Raw genomic sequence first — 20,337 nt, forward strand, 5'->3', positions numbered from 1 at the left:
TTTGTAACTAAACCTCATGGAAAAACTGCTGTCATATGCACATTATTGACGGTTGTAAATCACGTCATATATACACATGTCATTGCTAATAGGGTGGGGATTGTATAGAGCCCAGGCACTAAACAATCAAATTAGAACCTACTTTCAATAGTATTGAGAAATGTAGTTTTAATGCTCGAAATCTTTGTGATAGCTTTAAAATATATTTTTATATTTATTTATAAATTTTAAAGTTTAAAAAATAGTGTAGATTAACAGATCTATGACAACTTGAAATTTTTGAAAATCGACAGTCCAAAAATCTGTTACAAAATATACTATTTTCAATCCTTGAAATCCATTTTTTTCTTATGTTTTAGGCATCTTGATGTCGAGATGATCAATTTGAACATCAAAACAACTTCTTTTAATAAACTTTTTTAGGTAGGCTCTAATTTAATTGTTTAGAGCATTGATTTTATATAAACTTTTCCCTTATAAAAAATTTTCCTGTGCTAATTCTATAAGGATATAGAAGACTGCAACTACCTTAATATAATTTTTAAGGTCTTTGCATCACACTATAATAGAACCGGAAATCAATGCCCTTGCTTTTATGTTAAGGGCTTGAGCTCCTGTCCTACTTTTTATACGATTTTGACACCCCCACGTATTGAGAGAGAGAGAGACCATCGTTGTCGGATATACTTAATTTTATTTTCCTTGGTCCATAATCTGCTACATAAATGCATCTCGGCCTTTCTTCATCTTGAAGACTGGGAAGTACAGTTACAAATGGGCCACGCCAACCCAACGCGGCCTCCATGACCCAGCCCAACATGGGCCAGGTTTGGACTCGTCATAGTGTCCATCAGGCCAGGTCAGGCTTTAATTTAGGGCCAGCTCTAAGATCAAGGTCAGTGAGCCCTTATTGTACGTTTTTTAGTTTTACAAGGATGTAAAAGGCAAGCCAGTCTGATGGGCCTTGAAGGCCCTGCTCGACATGGGCTGGGTTTGGGATTCTTCATATGGTGGATCGGGCTGTGCATGAATTTAAGATCCCTTAGCTTAAAAAGGTCGAGCCGGATGCGGCTTAGGCCTGGCTTGCTTGAATCCCTAGTTAAGAACATCGTATTGATGCTTTCACTCCTGCACATTCCTCCTATATTATGGCTTTCTTTCTTGTGCGTTCTCTCTTCTTTTCAGATAGATCAGAGTTGGATTCGAACACTGAATGAAATGTTGTAATCGTCATCACCTTAACCAAGAAGACCCAATCTCGGATCCCCCTGAAATCACTTTAAGCTCACCTTAGAACATGCCTATCTATTTTCAAATTGAACGATATGCAAGAGAAAACTCACCAAAGATAATGGCCTTGCTGAAAGTTTTAACCCCCAAAAGACCGACCCAAGTGTATCTATCTTAGAGCCAGGTGCTACAATGTGACATAATGGTTCTCATCAGGTCCAAGCAGGGTTACATGGATACTGATGCGCGTATTGGTATTTAATACGTATTGAAGAGTCTAGTACTTTTGTGATATGCTTGTTCAACCATTTAAAACGATATAATTATGTAACTTCCTTTCAGACATGTCTGTACAACCCTTAGCCTTTTATGCATTAGTTTTGTATTTTATAGGGAAATTTATGTATGGATCGGTTTTTTGTAGCGTTATAACGAAATGGCCCAAAAATATATTGCTATTACTCGGAAGTGTGGGAATTTCGAAATTTTTAATTTTTTACTGAGTTTGTCCTAGTCTAATTTTTTAAACCTCGGACTGTTTTTTTTCGAAATATTTCCTTTGTGGCAAGTTTGCCCCAGTTGATTTTTCAAACAAAACTTTTGTTACCTCCCACTATTGAGGGGAAATGGCAGCCATGGCTAAAGATCATACCTTCTAAACGTAAGGCATATTTATGGGGACCGTTTAATTCTCAGGAAGTTGTATACTGCAATTTTTGTGTTTCCCCTCTTCTCTCCTATTCCCATGATATTTTCTGCTCTTCCTTGTTCAGCAACTGATTATGGTTTTTGATTTTTTGTCCGCTCTCTCATATGATGTCTCTCTCTTTCTCGCATATGATGTTTTTATTCAATGGGTGGAAGAGGATGAGAGTGAGTTTGATTATTTGGAAGGCAGTGAGACAAGAAGCTTCATCCTGAATGCGCGGCTTGCAGCAATGGGGACATGCAGTCTCCAATCGACCTGCTTCACGAAAGAGCGGAGGTTCTGCCAAATTTGGGGTGTTTAAAGAGGGAATACGGTCCCATAACTATTTTTTTTTAAAAAATATAGGATCTTAGGTTTTAAAAATTGGACTGAAGCAAACTTGCCAAAAGAAAAAATTTAGAAAAAAAAAGTGGTAAGAAGTTTAAAAAATCAGACCGAAGGCAAACTCGACAAAAATTTAAAAATTCTGAGTTCCTGTCCATAACGCCATATTTTTATACCATTTCGTTATGACGCTATTAAAACTGGTCTGTACGTAAATTTCCCAATTTATAATGATTTGGGTAAAATGTATTAGGGTATTATTAACATGAAAGCAACTTTGTGGTTCATGTTCAACATGCCATTCCTCTACCTCAAACCAGCTTTGTGGTTTATGTTCAACATGCCATTCCTCTACCTCCAAAACCATTGGAAATATATGTCTTGGATGTGCGGATACTGGTATATCCATCAAGACTCGAAATTTGTTCATTAAACATGTACGGTCAAGTGTCGCTGACATATTTGCAGGCGTTAATACGTGTCTTAGTGTTGATATGGTCAACATGTGGCACCAATCAAATTTCTAAATGTTCAATTTCATCAAAAAAAAAAAAAAAGCGAAGGATGATTTTTTCTTTATTTCTTTCAACATCTCTTTTTTATTTCCAATTTTGCTCGTATTTTATAAAGTTGTTTCGTGTGTGGGTTCTAAAGGTGTATAGAGAGCTTTGGAATATCAAAAGAGACATCTGTGTTTTCCTATATCCTGATTAGTATTTGTAAAACCGGTCGGTTAGATCGAAACCGCTAGGGTTTCGACTCTGGTTATGACCGGTTTTGGGGTACCAGTACCTAGACCTATCTCTCATAAAAAAATCAAGTATAAAATAGGTTGATTTAGGGTCAAATCGGCAGTATTTATGTCTAATCGGCCGGTTTTGATCTAACCGGACCAATTTTATGTTAAATGGCATTTGTTTTTTTAAAAAAGGGCAAATTGAAATAATGGCCATTTTTTGAAACAGAGCCCGTTATTTGCAGCAACTCAAAATTTCTTGCTTTTTTTATTCGATTTCCTTGCCCTTTTTTGGTGTTTTTGGTGATTTAGTGTTGTAAACCATTATTGATTGTATAGAAAACAACAAAATTCGATTCAAAGATTAAAAAAACAATGGTTCTTGTGTATTGAAGTGTGGAATTTCTAACCTTTGGAAATTTCTGCCATTCAGTCAATTTCGTCTTCAATAAGTAACGATTATTGATTAAATTTGATGCTTTTGAATCATAATCGAATTGGTTACCATGTCCTCGTTTCAATTTGTTCAACAAACAAGATATAGGCGGTGGATTTTGGCCCGAAAATTTAATCGTAGAACCTGTGTTCAAGCTGCTCGAAGAACCATAATTGGATCCGCCATTTCGTTAATTTCTTCTTTAATAGGAAAATATTATTGATGAAAGTGGAGGGTTTTGAATCATAATCGAATTGGTTACCATATCCATGTTTTAATTTGTTAAAAAATATATATATTTGGGGTGGATTTTGGCCTCAAAAGTTGTTGTTCGAAGAACTTGTCTTCGATTTAAAATACAGATTTTTGATCAATTTACTTGTCTTTTTTATGAATTTGATTTATAGAGTTGATATCAGGCTTCATCTATCTTATAAAATAGGCAGGTTGATTTATAATTGAGAAAAGCTTTTTATACGAATTTATTTCTTGCTTGATGTCATGAAAATTTCATAGCTCTAAATTTTCTGTGATTTTTTTAAAATTAAATGAAAAATACCAAATATTATTTTATTGGATTTGGTGCCTTAAAAAGATGATGGAAGCCTTTACAAAGATGTTGTATTGATTTATTTGATTTTCCAAACATTGAGGGTTTGCGCAAAATGTTGCTAGATTTTAGGAGTTTTAAAAAACGGATTGTTTTAACAAAATTAATTTTAGTTTTTATTATTAAGTCAATAAAATTATTTTTTATGATGAATATGGAAAATGTTTTTGTATTTTGCTTAATAAAATTATATTTTTGATAAAAAAAATTTTTTATGATAAAAATATATTTTTTGATGAATATGATAAAAAATCGCTTCTTCTTCTGTAAATGTTATATTTCTTTTTCTAACAAACAAAAAAATAAGTGCATGATAACGTTGGTCTTACTTTTGCTTCATTTTTTTTTCGTTTGATTTTTTTTTTAAGTGCGTGATATAATTATATTTGTAATAATGGAAATATAATTGTAATTGTAATTGTTGTAATAATGAAACTGGGATTGTAATTGTGTAATGGAAATGGGATTATAATTGTGTTGGCAGAGGCATTCACAATTTCAAACTTTTTGGTATAAAAATTTTTTGTTCTTGCTTTTAAATTATTGTCTTGGATTTTGGAATTACTTAGGATCAATAATGCTCAGTTCCTTCTTACTATTTTCTTATTAGTTGGTGTTTTTATTTGGTTTAATAGCATCAAGCTACTTTTGTTGTTATTTACAAAAAAGTGCATAAACGTTCATTCCTAATGTGAGCGATTTTTATATAAAAAAAAAAAACTAGAAATTCATGTAAGGTTTGGGATGAATATGTTAATTCTTAAAAGAAGATGTTTCATGACAAAAATATCTTCAAATAATATTATAATCTAGGAAGACCTGCTTGGGATCATAAAGATTACCATATTATTCAAATATTAATTTATAAAAATTTGTTTCAATATTTTTATAAGATAAAAGTATGTAACAAAATATTATACACTTAAACTAAGTTTTTCTACTATTTTTTTTATTTAAAAAAAAGCTACTTGACTGGTTAGTCCGGTTCTGGTTCAAACCGCTCCCAGCCCCATCTCCGGTTAACTGTTCCGATTCGATTTTACGAACACTGATCCTGATGACAAATTGTCATTCTTATACACATACTTTACAGTATCGAAGGAGGGCAAATAGCGTCTTGAGATAGCGCTTATGCGTGCTCGAAAACAAAAAGACGTCAAGCATCGATTTTCTGAATTTATACTACCTTTTGCCCCTATTTCATCCAACCAATTCCCAACAATACTTTGCAATAAAATTGGGGGAATAGTTGTCTCAAAATGTTGAGAATTGTTAAAAAATGGTTCACCATGAGCAAAGCGCTAAAATAAGTCTCCTATACTCAATGAGCTTCTTAGTTCTTAATACAAACATCTTATAAGATCATCCGAGATGGTCTGTTTATGATCACCCCCAAAATTTGTAGTTGATAAAATACCCTTTTTTTATCTAAGAAAACTCCATTTATAAGAACACCATATTCTTTTAGGAATCACACTGCAGAGTGATATGCTGCAAATGGAGGAGAATCAAAATCTCTTCTCTTGGCCCCCTTGAGCATATCTGAGTACCAGTATGCAGAGAGTTTCGGGTATCTCGGTAAATCCGGGTCCTTGAAGTCCACATGAACGAGGCCGTATCGAGTATTGTAACCATATAGAAGTTCAAAACAATCCACAAAGGACCACATGAAATACCCTTTTGCATTGGAGCCATTCCTGCATAGTTTATAACATGAAATTGAGATAAACAAGTGAGAATTTAGACTAAAATCACTATCCATTTCATGTAGTCTCTCTTCCCAACAGTACTGTGGCTTAGTTCATATCGCAGTGAATATGCGATGAACAAGTGATGTAGTACCTTACAGCATTTAGAAGGCTCCCAATGTAGCCATTCAAGTAGCTTACTCTTGCAGTGTCATTTAATGCCTCTAGAAGAGGAAGAGATTCTTGATTCGAGATTCCGAAACCTAACAGGCAAAGCATAACACATCAAATGATAGGCAGGTTATTGAGATCCACATCAATGGCAGTGATGAGAATATTTTAGGATTTTATACAATGAGAACGTCACAAATAACTCAAGCTAGTCGGATTTAAAATCGAATGGCTAGGTCATTTCTTGGTACACTTAAGAAGAAAAATTTCTAGGACTTCAAGCTTTGTTAGTGTGACAATCCGAGTAACCTGATTTTACATATAATGGCTAGGAGTGGTTGTCACTTGTTCCTTTTGAAGAGCTGCCATGTAATTTCCAAAGGGCCCTCAACTCCTCATTTTGAACTGAAACATAATGACCTCGACTATAGCTGTAACAAAAGTCGGTTTTTCTTATTTTCAACTCTATATCTTTTTTGTAATACCTTTTCTATATGTTTGCCTCGATCTCCAAAGGTCGATGTTGCCATCGCATATACATTCTTTAAAACGATAGAATATCATGAATATCTTGTTAAAAAATTCAACTAAATTCTTTAAAACGATAGGATATCATGAATATCTTGTTAAGAAATTCAACTAAATTTGATTCATTGTAACTTTATAAATGAAGCTATCCTAGCTGCCCATTCTTATAAAAAGACATTGTAAAGGAACATAGCGAATTTACATACGAGGGGATGTATAGCAGGATATCCCAACTAGGTAGTGTGCTCGAAATGGAAATCGGATAACTTGTGTCTTATGGTGAGTTTACCAGTTTGTATAGGGGGGGTCGAGGTTGGTTCTCCGAAATTTCTCAAACAAGAAGTAAAGAGAGAGAGTTACCATTCTCATGTACAAATACCGGAGCATTGTTGTAAGTTCGCTTGACATATTCCAATAGCCCTTGTAGCCCCCACGGAACAACGGGCAATACACCAGGGATCTAGCATAACATTCTACTGTTTGATGAGAGATAGAGAGAGAGAGAGACGTTAAGTTAGACAGTGAGAATTCTCTCGTTAGAGAGAGGGAGGTTACCTCGTTAATTCCCTCGCCTATGGGAATTCCGTCCCTCTCCACTGTAGCAACAAGGAGAATTTTACCAATACATCATTTATTTATTGGGGATTGATTACAAAGGGATCATTTACTTTTCGTACAAAGAGGTCACAATCATTTTTGTCTTTTAAATTTTAAAATGAGTGATAATAAAAATGTCATTAAATAAACACAAAATTTTAAAAAAAAATTCTTGAACTTTGTAGCTCACCCAAAGCCATCAAATTTAACACCTAATGAGTGAAAATAGTTGCGACTTCTTTGTAATAAAAATAAAAGATCTCTTTGTATGATAAAGGTAAAAGATATATTTATAGACAATCCCATACAATAATACTCTCAAATCAACAATAGAGCCATTAAAAGTCTCCAAATAGTGTTTCTAAATGAACCAAACCTGAAAATTTGACGAACATATCGGCTTCATAGTCTCGAAGTCCTGTTTTCGTATGGCTTTTGTCATCGGAGGCGTACATTGTGGTGTAGTGAATCAATCCGATGTAGTCGTAGGAGCCTTTGATTTTTTGAGATTCTTCTTTTGTAAAAGTTGGTAGCCTTGACCCAACGATTTCTTTCATGATCTTAGGGTAGTCCCCAAAGACCAAGGGCTTTAGAAACCTGGATTCATAAATTTCAGCGTGAAATTTTCTTTCCTTGAAATTCAAACTACTTAATGCTGCATTTGGGATGAGCTTGTAATGCATTGATGTAACCACTTACTTGTTATTACTTTAGTGGTCCATGGTCGGCTGTCTGCAAATAGGGCTGGCAACGGGTAGGGCGGCCCAGCCCGTGTCCCTACTGCAAAAAGCTAGGACGAAGGCCACCAATATGGGCCGAGGGCTGTGGTGGCCAGGCCCTCGGGCCGGCCGAGTGTTTTCTTTTTAGTTTTTTATTTTTTATTTAAAAGAATTTATTAGGCCCATCACGACTTGGTCTAGAATGGGCCAAAGCCAGGCTTGAGCTTAGTTAGGCTAGGCTCTAGGCTTGGGCTAGAGCCCCTTTAGCCCAGCCACGGCCAGCACTAAAGGGAGAGCTGGCCAAATCTAGGCCTGTTGTAGCGCCATTTGCAAGCTCCACTTACAATGAAGTGGTTACCTCTCCCAACCCATAAATGGAGCAGTAAGTCAACGCATTAATTGAAATGATGTCTCTTTCAAAAAATGAACTTCGAGATAGATTTTAAATCTAAAAATTTCACATTTTAACCATCTCAATCACCACGATAGTGGATCTAAAATAAATCTTGAATCTTAAAATAAACAAGATTGTAGGTTATGAGACGATTTACTTTTGTTACAATGAGGTCAAGATTACACATAACTATCAAATGTGAAATTATATGGCTCGGGGTGTATCAAAAAATTTGATAATTTTTATTCGAAGTTTGAGATTAGTCAATTAAAAACTTACAGCCACTCGATTTAAAATCTATTGGACAAGAATGATTGTGACCTCCTTCTACTAAAAGTAAATGGCTTCTTTGTATACTTTCTAATTTGAGCTCATAATTACCTGAATCAAAATGAATAAGGTGATTTCCATTAAAATAATCTTATCCTAAATTGTGAAGACTCATTCGGGGTACATTTTAGCTCCAAATCCATCTTTAAAGAAAAAAATACTCATTATAGACCCTATTTGGGAGTTAAGTGGTACAATGTCCTCCCGAGGAGCAAACCGTACATGCGCCCTCAGGTAAAAGAGCAAAAATTTTGGGAGAGCATTTTTTCAAAAAAAAAGAAAAAGAAAAAAAAAATGATTCTTGAATTTCTAAACACTTAACTACTCTTAATGTCGAAAAATTGAGCAATTGAGCCATCCTTGCTCAATCTTAAATCTTAAATTCTAATATTTAGGCACATATGAGTGCGCTTAATTTTCTCTTTCTCTATTTGAGATTGGTCATAAGATTGAGATGCTTACACTTTAAAAAAATGGGCAGGGGTTCGTCTTCCCCACTAAATTATAAAAAAAAAAAATCCAACAAATATTCATAAATAGGATTATACCTGGACAGTAAATGGAGGATATGGTGGGGTCATTGGATCTTTTAAGTTGATAGTTTGGGTCCGTCTTTTCTTTGGGTAAATAGAGTTTGGATCTATCAAATCTATGTATTCGACCTGTGGGAGTACATAAACAATATGGTCTGGCAGGAAAAGGTAATTTTTTTCCGATGAAGTTTCTATAATATCTAGATTTTATGGAAACAAAATAAAGCCTCATCTCAAATCCTTATCCATAAAGAACTTTCAACAAAGGAAATCTATGATGACACTAAAATCAATATCTAACACTGATACTAAATTAAAAATAAAAAAAGATACAGATCTGTAGATCTATGAACACTTATTTTTAAAGACAACTAGATGGTCTAGATAACTTGTTATGATATTCACTATTTTTAGAGCTTAAAATCCTATTTTTTTTCACAACCATAATGTTCAAGCCAAGATGATTGATGTAAAGATTCTCCAATTTTTGAATTGCAATTTTGGAGGACTAATGAGGTGAGGCCTTACTTATATTGATAGGCTGCAGCCATATCAAACTATATTCAATTTTTTTTTTTAGTGATTTGTTTATTATTGGTTATTTAGATAAATAGGATTGTATATTATGAGGCCATTTACCTTTAAAAAAAAGTACACAATGAGATTATTTATCTTTGGTACAAAGTGGTCACATTTGATCTTGATCATTAGATATGAAATTAGATGGCTGCATTTATTCTATTGACCAAGCTCAAACTTCAAAAGAAATTTCTCGAACTTTGTAACATTATCAAATTCAGATTGTATACAATCCTCTATCTTTATTACAAGGAAGTCACAATTATTCCAGGCCATCAGATCTCAAATTGGATGCCTTGGGGTCAGTCACAATGAAAAATTTCATTATGAACTTTGTATCTAATCAATGACATGCTAACAACTCGCAACTATTTGATTAAAGATCTGATGGATAAGAGTAATTGTGATATCTTTGTATTAGACATAAACAATTTTTTTATATACTTTTTCAAAAGGATATTATCCTATTTGGATGGGTTTGACAAGTAGGTACCAGCCAGAGTTGAAATCAAGAGCTCTTTGTGCTGCGGCAATGTCCCATGACAAATTTGTCAGTGGAACGTACCAGAAGGCGTATACTGACAGTCCAATGAATCCTTTTTGCATACCCTGCATCACCAATTTCTCAAAATTTAATTCAAAATTATGAGATATATTTGAGTAATCAGTCTTTTATGAAAAAAAAAAAAATTGGATTTTCAAGTTTTAAGCACCTAGATTACAAAATAGAACTCCAATTAAATGCCCCCCAAAAATTGGATAGTTCTTGTTCAAATCTTTGACATAGTGCATTCCGTAATGCATTTTTGGACCGTCAATTTTCAAGTTGTTCAAGTGTTTATAAATCTGTTCAATCTATACAATGTTTTAAGTTTTAACTTTTATAATTAGAGATGAAAATAAAATTTCAAGTCATCACGAAAATTTTCAGTATTGAAACGACATCTTTCACCACCATTTGAAGGTGCGCCTTACTTTGACTAAACATAATAAGTATGAACTATTTATTAAAGGAAATGCATACAATAAGACTACTTTTGATACAAAGAGATCACAATCATCATTGACTGTTAGATTTGAAATCGGGTGGTTGAGGATATGTCATCGTTTAGGTACAAAGTCCAAAACAAAATTTCTTGTATGTTGTGTCGCAACTTCATTTATTAGTTTTTCATATCCAATGACTAAAAGTTATTGTTACCACTTTGTACAAAAAATAAATAATCTCATAACATGCAATCCCTTCATTAAATAACATTAAAACTACATATACACAAGAGTCTCTTTTATGTGTCGCAAATTTGGGCCACCACATCTAACATTTTGACACACAACGGACTTGAACACCCGTATATGTCTTTAGGTGATGCAGATTGGTATGTTTATGAGAATGGAGGGTTGTTGTTTTGTTAAGATGGTTATTACATGGGTGACCAGGTGTTCAAGAGAAAATGCGAAAAATAGGTTAAAAACAGGAAAAAAGAGGATAATAACGAAAAATGGAAAAAAAAATAAAAATAAAAAGATAACTGGAAACTATCTTAAAAATACATTATTTAATTTTTTAAACGCCAAATATTTTCTTTTTAGATAAAAACATAGTTACTTCTGGTATTTTGAAAATAATGACAGCAATTTGCCTTTTCCATTTTCCATTTTCCATTTTTAAGGAGTATTTTAACAATATAAATGGACTAAATGTCACCTACGGCTATAATGCCACCTTGTAGCAATTGTTTTATCCAATAGAGCGACTGTTTTTGCGTATAAGATTTTTTTTTTTTTTTTTGCAATTCTTTTAACCTTTTGAGAAATTTACGCTGATGTCCCCCAATTGTATGCTTGTATCCTCCTGATGTATTTTTATTCATAACTAGGGTGGCAATGGACCCGGACCTGGTCTGGGTATACCTGAACGAGTCCGGATATGGGTCCAATATTTGGACCCAGTGGGTTGGATCCGGGTCCAAAACCTGGACCCGAATGCTATTTGGGTTCAGTCGGACCCTACACATACACGTACACGTAAACTGTTGGAGATAAAATACTTCAAGCTTTATTCGGTTGGGTGTATTAATGATTGTATACGATAAGAATTCATAATCATCTTTAGCTATTAAATGACAAATAAGACGGCCTGAAATCTAAAGGCGGGTTGTGACCTTGTTACCAATAATTTGAATATATGATGGTAAAGTAAGGGCAAAAAAAAAAAGAAAAAGAAAAAGAAAAAGAAGCTCATAATGAGGGCGGCAATGGACCCGACCAAACCCGCGACCCTACAGGTATGAGTATGAGTCCAACTTGATGGTCGGGGCCGGGTCCAAAACTTGGATCCGAATACATTCGAGGCCTGGATCCGGGTCCAACCGGACCCGACCAGTTGCTACCCCTAATCATAACTGGCACCCTTGCAATATAACGGCCATCAGTCAGAGTCCATGCGCTCACCTGATACTTGTCCTTGTAGAGTTTCGCAGTGGCCGCATGTGTCAACAATGAATTATGAGCAACAATGTAGGGCTCAGTCGATGAGTTTCCTACCCTACAATCTGAGACGCCCCATGGCTTAGAGCATCGTTGAGGAGGCCATATACCCGTGTCATAGGCGCCCACTGCCAACATGTTGGGCTCATTGAGTGTGCACCAATGCTTAACTCTATCTCCAAATTCTCTAAAACATACCTCTGCATATGCTTTGAAATCCTCTCTGCATCAAGAAAAGTGTAAATAAGTAATCCAGTGGAAGTGGCTTTATTTTTTTATGGGTTTCCTTTTTGTTTGAAAAGTTTGGGTGAGAAGTTTAGAATTCAAGGCCCAAGTACTATGAAATCTTCCTTTTTTTCTGAATGTAAGAACTAAGAAGTATGAAATCTTATGCAGAAAAGAAAGGGAGTAAGTTTGCAAGTAATCCGATTCACTAGAAATTATCATTTAAATTTTAGATCCATCATCGCCATCAACCTGACCAGTGTTTCAAAATTTAGTCCAACACGGTGGGGGTCAGATTTCGATTTGCCTGGTCTAACTCGAGTGGTTCTCAAGTGAGGCTGGGCCTATTTTTTTTAGTTTTTTTTTGTAATTTTTGTTTAAAAAAATTAGTGTCTATTGGCCTGGGTGGACCCCTTTAACAACTAGGTTGGGCCACGCAGTCTAGTGTAGGACGGGGCCTTGAGGGTCCGGATTCAGGCTAGGGCCAATGTTGGCCTGGTCCAAGCCTGACCCTTCGCCACCCTTAATTGGAATCCCATTGCCAAGTGCCCAAAAGAGAGAGCATCAACTGGTAGGGATTACAAGCGACTGTAAGTTGTAAAAGAGAGTTCAAGTTGAGAGACATTACATTATCCTCGGGCTTAACCATCCTTTGTATTCATCCTCTAGTATCTGAGGAAGATCCAAATGGTATAGAGTTACATGTGGTTGGATTCCTGTTGGTGAACCAGTTAGTCCTCCTCGAAGGCCATAACTCTTAAGTTAGATTTTAGAACAGCTTTAGCTAAAATATAGGGATTGTATACAATGAGACCATTTATTTTTTATATAAGATGGTCGCAATTACTCATAACCAATGGTTTAAAAAACGGATCGGTAACCTGGATCGGGCTTCCAAAAAACCGATCCGGATCGGCGAATCGGCGATCCGGATCGAGAATCGGGTGAATCGGTCAGAATAAAGCTTAAAAAAAATTTGAAAAAATTATTAAAATTCATTATAAATATTGTTTTTTAGGAATTCAATAAAAAATGAGGGTACTCCATTAAGAATTTTCATGTTTTTGAATGAATATGCGAATATTAATATGTTCTTTCCCTGCATGAACCGCCATTCAGCATTTAATTTACAGTATTTCGTGCTCATCCCTACACTGTTGCTGTTGGGATTCGATATGTGAATAATATGGCTGGGATAGGGTGGCCTCAGAATCATCATCTCTCTCATTTTCTCTTGGAATAATATGGATTAAAAAAAAAAATAACAAATTTTCAAAAAAATCGGTCATGGATTAAAAAAAAAATCACAAATTTTCAAAAAATTCTATCATGGATTACAAAAAGAAATTCTATCATGGATTAAAAAAAAAAAATCACAAATTTTCAAAAAATTCAATCATGGATTACATAAAATTCGATCATGGATTACATAAAATTCGATCATGGATTACATAAAATTCGATCATGGATTACATAAAATTCGATCATGGATTACAAAAAACAATAAACAAAAAAAAACAAAAAATTCAATCGTGGATTACAAAAAAAGAAAAAAACAGTTCGATCATGGATTACAAAAAATTCAATCATGGATTACAAAAAACTCTATCATGGGTCACAAAAAAAGCAAAAAACAAAAAATTCAATCATGGATTATAAAAAAAAAAACAAACATTTCGATCATGGATTACAAAAAAAAAACAAACATTTCGATCATGGATTACAAAACATTCGATCATGGATTACAAAAAATTCTATCATGGGTTACAAAAAAAAAAAAAAAAACAAAAAAAGCGATCATGGATTACAAGAAAAGAAAACAAACATTTCGATCATGGATTACAAAAAATTCTATTATGGGTTACAAAAAACCAAAAAATTCGATCATGGATTACAAAAAAACAAAAACAATTCGATCATGGATTACAAAAAAATCGATCAAGTATTACAAAAAAATCTATCATGGATTACAAAAAAAAAAAAAAAATCCGTACGGACTCGCCGATTCACTGTTTGGACTCGCCGATTCCGTACAGTGAATCGGCAAGTCACTGTGCGGAATCGTCCGGTTCTCTCTAGAACCGGACGATTTCCGATTTTTCAATCGATCCGGTCCATTTTCGCGAATTCCGAGTCGAACCGGGCGAGTCCGGTTCGACTCGGCGTTTTTTAAAACGCTGCTCATAACCATTCAATGCGAAATTTGATAGCTTGGATGTATCACAAAGTTCGAGAAAATTTCTTTTGAAGTTTTAGCTTGGTCAATGGAATAATTGAAGCCTCCCAATTTCACATCCAATGATCAAGATTAATATGACCATATTGTACCAAAGGTAAATGATCCCACTCTATACTTTCCTTAAAAATATGCCATCGTATTATAAAAATATAAATTTCTACATTGCATTCTATCATATATTACAAGGTTCAGAAAATCGACTTGGCCAAGGTACTCCTGCTTTAGCCAAGGGGATTTACTCAGGTGAGTCCTAGAGAAAGTGTTTGAACACAATTTTCAGCACCTTGGTCCTCGATGTGGAAGAAAGAGGAAGCGGGTTAATAAAGTAGGACAAACAGTGCAATTCACGACAGACTCAGAATAACCCTATAACTGGTCAAAATCTTCATAAGCACTCCAAACGGCCACTTGTTAAGTTTCGTCGCATTCTGGCGTGTTTAAGGAAGGAAATACAAAGAAATAATTTTCAAAAAATTGGCCTCTAGCATCTTAAAAAGGATCCGATAACTGGAACTATATTTTCGGTGCATCAAATAGCTGTGGGACCAACGCCATTGGATCCGGCAAGGTTGAAAACTGCTATGGATCAAGTTTCGGCATAATCGAGTACTCCAGGATAAAGTAATGGGTAAAAGACTAAAAGAGAGTAGGCCGCCTACTATTCCTGTGTGGCCTCGCTACTGTGATTATTTACCGTCACGGGCAGTCACTTTCGGAGCCCATATCTCACTTGTTGCCAGTCGGATCGCTCTCAAATTTTGTGAGCATGTTCGTCTCGTCAAGACGAGCGTTTCGATATGTGGTACGCCCCAAAAAAATATCCGAACAGGGAGAAAAGCTGGAGAGAAGTTGCCGATCCGTGAATAAGTCGTAGAAAATTCAGCAGCGATACGGCTCGCTCGATGAACCAAATCACGACGCTCAAGTAACGGATGAATGCAAAACCAATTCCATTGTGTGCATAAGGTTTAGGGCTATCATTGAAACGAATCCCGTACGTGATGGACGGTCAAATTTCATGCAAGAAGCCGACGAAATAACTAAAATTTTGGCCGTCGGATTCCAGATTCTGGCCAAAACTCAAAATATGTGAAATCTCCGTTCGGGCTCCAAATCGCATTCCGTTTGTTGTAACGTGATCGTGACGGCATGCTTAGTGCACTACGATGAAAAAATCACAGAAAAACATTAAAGAACGAGCGTACTATCGATCCGAAGTTTCTAAGATTCGAGTAAATTTCATGTCTTGTTATTGTAGCTCAAAAACACGATCCACGGTTCGAAGTTCGTATCAAAATGATCGTCATGCTGAGTCTCATAAGAAAACGATAATCTTTCGATCAAACGGGCATCAGAGCGACCTCGAATCAGTCATGAACGATCATGCAAGTTCTAGAACAACAGTGGGGGGACTGTTTTAAAATTCCATGAATTGTTAGGCAGGGGCAAAACAATCATTTTTACCCTATTTTTTAAATTTTCTTTAATTTAGAATAAATATAATTATGCTCAATTGATGTTGTTTTTTTTAGCCAAATTCGATATAAAGATACAAAGATAAATCGTATAGACCTTCGATTCATTTTTCCATGATTCAATAAAAGTTTTCATTATTGCGTAAGTTGGTGGGTGTAGTTTGGAAAGAGAGATGAGAGAGAAGAAAAGCATCGTACCCCTCGATAAGATAATTTTTTCTCTCTTCCTCTTTTCTCTCTCATGTCTATCTCTTTTTCTCTCATCTATATCTCTTCACTTTTTTTCTCTCTTCTCTTTCTCTCTCTTCTTTCTCATGACCAAGATGATGGTCCAAGCCCCTCCCAAGCGATGGGCTCAGTACTCCGCACGAGTGGTAGGAGTAGTCATCACCTCTGTTTTCTTTCTCTTCTCTCTATTTCTCTCTCCTTTTTCATAGACGGCGGAGCCCCATCATGATCTGTGTTTTTTTCATTCTCTTCTTTCATATTTCCTTTCCGTGTGGTCTCGTATGACCATGACTCTCCTCTTCTTTTGTCCTAGTGGTCTCTCACGACCACAACTCTCTCATCTTCCTCCTTGTGGTCCGGTATGACCACAATTTCTCTTTTTTTTTACTTTACTTCTTTAACCCTAACACGTTCGTCTACTTCATATGCACCCTCGGATCTACCTCCTCTATCTTTTTTTGGTGGTCCCTCGTGACCATCACCTTTCCTATTCTTTTTGTTTGAACCTTTACCTTTGCCCTTTTAGGTGCACGCGTTCTTTCTTTTCCTCTCACGATCCGTGGTCGGACTCGACCACCATTCCCCAAATCTTAGTAGACTAGCGCCGGTTGTGCTATTTTTGCACGTAGTGCCGGTTGTGCTATTTTCCACGTAGCCCGGGATGTGCCATATTTCCATGTAGCGCCGGTTGTGCCATTTTTCATGTAGCCCCGCTCACTATTGTGCATCCACCTCGTGGCTTCACCTCCCATCTCTCTATCTCTCTCTCTCTAGCAGCCCCAACATTGCTGCTTCCATCTCCACACGAGTAATCTCTCACCCCTCTACAAACCCACTCACTGCTGCGACACCTTCACCTCCGACCAGCACCTACCCCCAACTCCAACCCATCTTTCTTCCCTTTCACGCTCAACTCTTCTAAAAAAAAAATAAAGATTTTAAGCTCTAAAAATAGCGAATATCATAACAACTTCCATATCCCCACTCTTTCACGCTCAACTCTTATGCGATCTTCCATTTTCTCACTCTAAAACTTCCCATTTCATTTTCCTTTCCTTTCCTTGCGTCTTGTTTCTTTTCGTCTCCTCAATTTTTTGATGTCCTTCATTCTCTCTCTCTTCACCCAACACAAGTTTCTGGTGACCTTACCTTCTTACACGTAATCACCACCCAATAAGCCATCTCTCTCTTCTCAAACTTTACAATCCAATGTACAGCTTTCTCTCTCTCTAAAAAATCAAAAAGCACTTTTCTTTTTTTTATTATTATATTCTTCTCTTCCTTTTCTCACCCAATAACCCAACAGAGTCGAAAACTCTCTCTCCCCTCACCGATACGGTTTTTTTTTTAAAACTCATGTCCCTCCCTTTTAAACCCAATACCCAATTCTCTTTTCTTCTTTCATCCAAATAACCCAAACACTAAACTACCCTTCCTTAACCAAGTGAGTCTTAGAGAGAGAGAGAGAGAGAGAGGGGGGTTAAATATACCATGGCTGATGAGTTCATTGATGAGATTGTTGTAATAAATTATGCCCTTTGGATTAACCGCTCCTCTTCCATCTGTATGGAATGCATATTGGGAATTTTTTAAAATCAGAAAATAAGACAATATATTGCATGAGAATAATAAATACAAATTTACCAAAAGATGATAATTTTTTTTTAAATTTTTGAGTGTTACATGATGAGAAAATATATCATACATACTTGGAATAACCCTTGACCATGAGATGGAGAATCTGAAGGCATCCATGCCAATATCTTGTGCAAGCTTCACATCTTCCTACAAAACTAAACAAATGTTATTGAGTGGGAGATTCTAAATATCATTGAGGCAAGTATTTTCTTAAAGGATGAACGTGTGTAAGCATTCCATGCTCTTTATATACATGGTAAATATTCTATACCCTGTACACTAGATAGGGTAGTCAAACCCAATATTCACGCCATCATGGTAAGGAAGGAAAAATTTTATATAAGACTGCAACCCTTAAAGTGTAGAATTAAAGATGCACCTCGAAAATCCATCATTAAAGGCTGTTTGGATGTTGGAAAATCTTTTAATTGACCAACTCGGCATCAAGATATATAAATATGAAAAGAAAAAAATATTTTGAGTCTGCAAAATACTGTATCTTACAACACGTTATCTGGACCGTCCATTTTTTAGATTTTTATGTGTTCGTAGATCTACTTGATTTGAACCATTTTTTGAGTTTAAAATTTTATAATTAGTAATGAAAATAGATTTTCAAGCCATCTTAAGAATTTTTTGATATTAAAATTGTATTTATAAAATTTTTTTGAGGTGTGCTTTACTTGGATTGTTTAAGGTTGCAACCTCATGCAAACCATACCCCGGTAAGTAATGAGTTCTTGCCAACCTTAATTCCAGCTGGGTAAGTTTTGTTAATCATAGACAAAAACAATTAATAATCTAGAAAAAAGTAATTAAGTTGATTTTCATCTTCTTCTGAAATATGTAACATAATAACGTATGGCAACATAAATGATTTTTTTTAATCACGCATTGCTAGACAACAAACACAGTTATTTTTTATCTAAAAGTTAAAATGGTATTAAATGGAAGGTGAAATCTAAATAATCTCAAAAAAAAAAAGAAAAAAAAAAAGAAAAAAGGGGAGGACAAATTATGCATAATCAGACCACTGAAAAGGAGTAAGGGGAACAATTAAATCAAACAGTGATAAATGCGGTAGGAATACCTTGTACTTGTGATATTCATCTGCTGCTATGTCTCCCGTGCTATTATCAGGCACTTTTCCTGAATTTATAAAAAAAATTATTTACTTTTTCATCAATAGCAACAACAACAGTAATAATACTTTTCATAAATAGCGGTATTGAAAATATGTCCCATAATTGTTGCGTATAATAACTCTATCCCTTTTTTCTCTTTATTTTCCCTTTTCAATGCTCACTTTGAATTTCCCACAGGCCTCCAGCATGTGAGTTGGCACTTGGAGTGCCGGCTCCGAAGTATTTTGGAAAAAATGAAAAGAAAGGAACAAAAATATGGGTCTAAAATTTTTAAAATTATGGAATTTATTTCAAATAATGCAAGAAAAGAGATATTTGCACAATTTTCCTAAGGCCAGTGTGTGGATGTCTGAACATAACCTCCGACCCTGCAATCCCACAAAGCATATCAAAATAAATAAATAAATAAATAAATAAAAGATTTTTATAGAGAAAGGGACCGGCGTGTGTGTAAACGTCCCAAACGCTTGGTTTCCTTCCATCCTCTGCTACTGCCCCTTCAACCTGCTCCACCACCCATAACAGATGTTTGATTCTCGTTCCCTTATGTGAATTTTGAGGAAGTACAAAATGTGAGAAAGGAAAAAAGAAAAAAAGAAAAAGAAAAATGACCTGATAAGCAGCAGTTCCGGCTCCAAATATAAAGCCTTGGGGAAAGTCACCCTTGCTAAAGTTGGGGAGGAGTTCGGCCAAGCTATACTCTGATACTGCATAACGTAGCAGGATCAATTGAATTACAGGGCTCCACAACCTCCTTTTCATGGCCATTTCATGTGTGTGTATGAGAGAGAGGTTTCTTGAAAATAAAAAAGGGAGAAAAGATAGGAGTTTTATGGGGAAGAGTAAAAGAGAAAGAGAGCATAGACTAAGTGATGGAGAAAAATCGAAATAACGGTTTTAGAATCAAAGAAAGGGACCGATAACACCTCTAGCTAGCAAAGAGTAACTCGTATATAATAATTGAAGGGTAAAAGATTTTATGCTTATGTGACAGCCTTCCGTTTATTTATTCTTAATCTCTTCAACTCATACACTAATCTCAATTAAATAAAAAAATAAAACCTGAAATTGCATTTTTTATGGGCTTGATAAAAATAATGTCTCGAAAATGAATAGGTATTGTCTAAATTTCGAAGATGATATATATATATTTTTTGAGTAACTCAGAGGGAAAGATAGCCCTTGCCTATTTTTTCATATAGACCATGAAGCTAGCTTTTTTGAAGATTTCGGTATGATTAGGATTGGAAACCACAACATGATAATTAGGTATGGGGTGTTACCACCACGACTCAACCCTTTTTCCATTTATTTTT

At 35.3% G+C, this 20,337-nt stretch overlaps 1 protein-coding gene across 9 annotated transcripts; it reads right to left on the reverse strand.

The window, feature by feature from the left end:
- Positions 1-5,343: 5,343 nt before the first annotated feature.
- LOC18445358 (beta-glucosidase 22) lies at positions 5,344-20,135 on the reverse strand. 9 transcript variants are annotated; one of them, XR_016050112.1, is made up of 14 exons: positions 19,634-20,135; positions 19,462-19,525; positions 18,967-19,025; positions 17,948-18,023; positions 17,729-17,800; positions 12,925-13,012; positions 12,270-12,294; positions 12,036-12,199; positions 10,078-10,193; positions 7,406-7,626; positions 6,988-7,028; positions 6,793-6,905; positions 5,888-5,996; positions 5,344-5,742 (listed from the first exon to the last, which is right to left on the reverse strand). XR_016050112.1 is itself a non-coding variant. In XM_088859428.1 (14 exons), the coding sequence occupies exons 6-14, from the start codon at positions 12,943-12,945 to the stop codon at positions 5,517-5,519; spliced, it is 1,023 nt and encodes a 340-aa protein (XP_088715554.1). In that variant the 5' UTR covers positions 12,946-13,012; positions 17,729-17,800; positions 17,948-18,023; positions 18,967-19,025; positions 19,462-19,525; positions 19,634-19,948; the 3' UTR covers positions 5,344-5,516. The 9 variants fall into 9 exon arrangements, 5 of the variants coding, with proteins under 5 accessions (XP_088715554.1, XP_006855558.1, XP_088715555.1 ...); XM_088859428.1 differs by having other exon boundaries at positions 6,793-6,892; positions 19,634-19,948; XR_016050113.1 differs by lacking the exon at positions 6,988-7,028 and having other exon boundaries at positions 6,793-6,908.
- Between the last annotated feature and the right edge of the window lie 202 nt (positions 20,136-20,337).

The sequence above is a fragment of the Amborella trichopoda genome, chromosome 2 (genome assembly GCF_054954075.1).
Source record: "Amborella trichopoda isolate Santa Cruz 75 chromosome 2, AtrichopodaSantaCruz75HAP2 v2.0, whole genome shotgun sequence".
Lineage (NCBI taxonomy): Eukaryota > Viridiplantae > Streptophyta > Magnoliopsida > Amborellales > Amborellaceae > Amborella > Amborella trichopoda.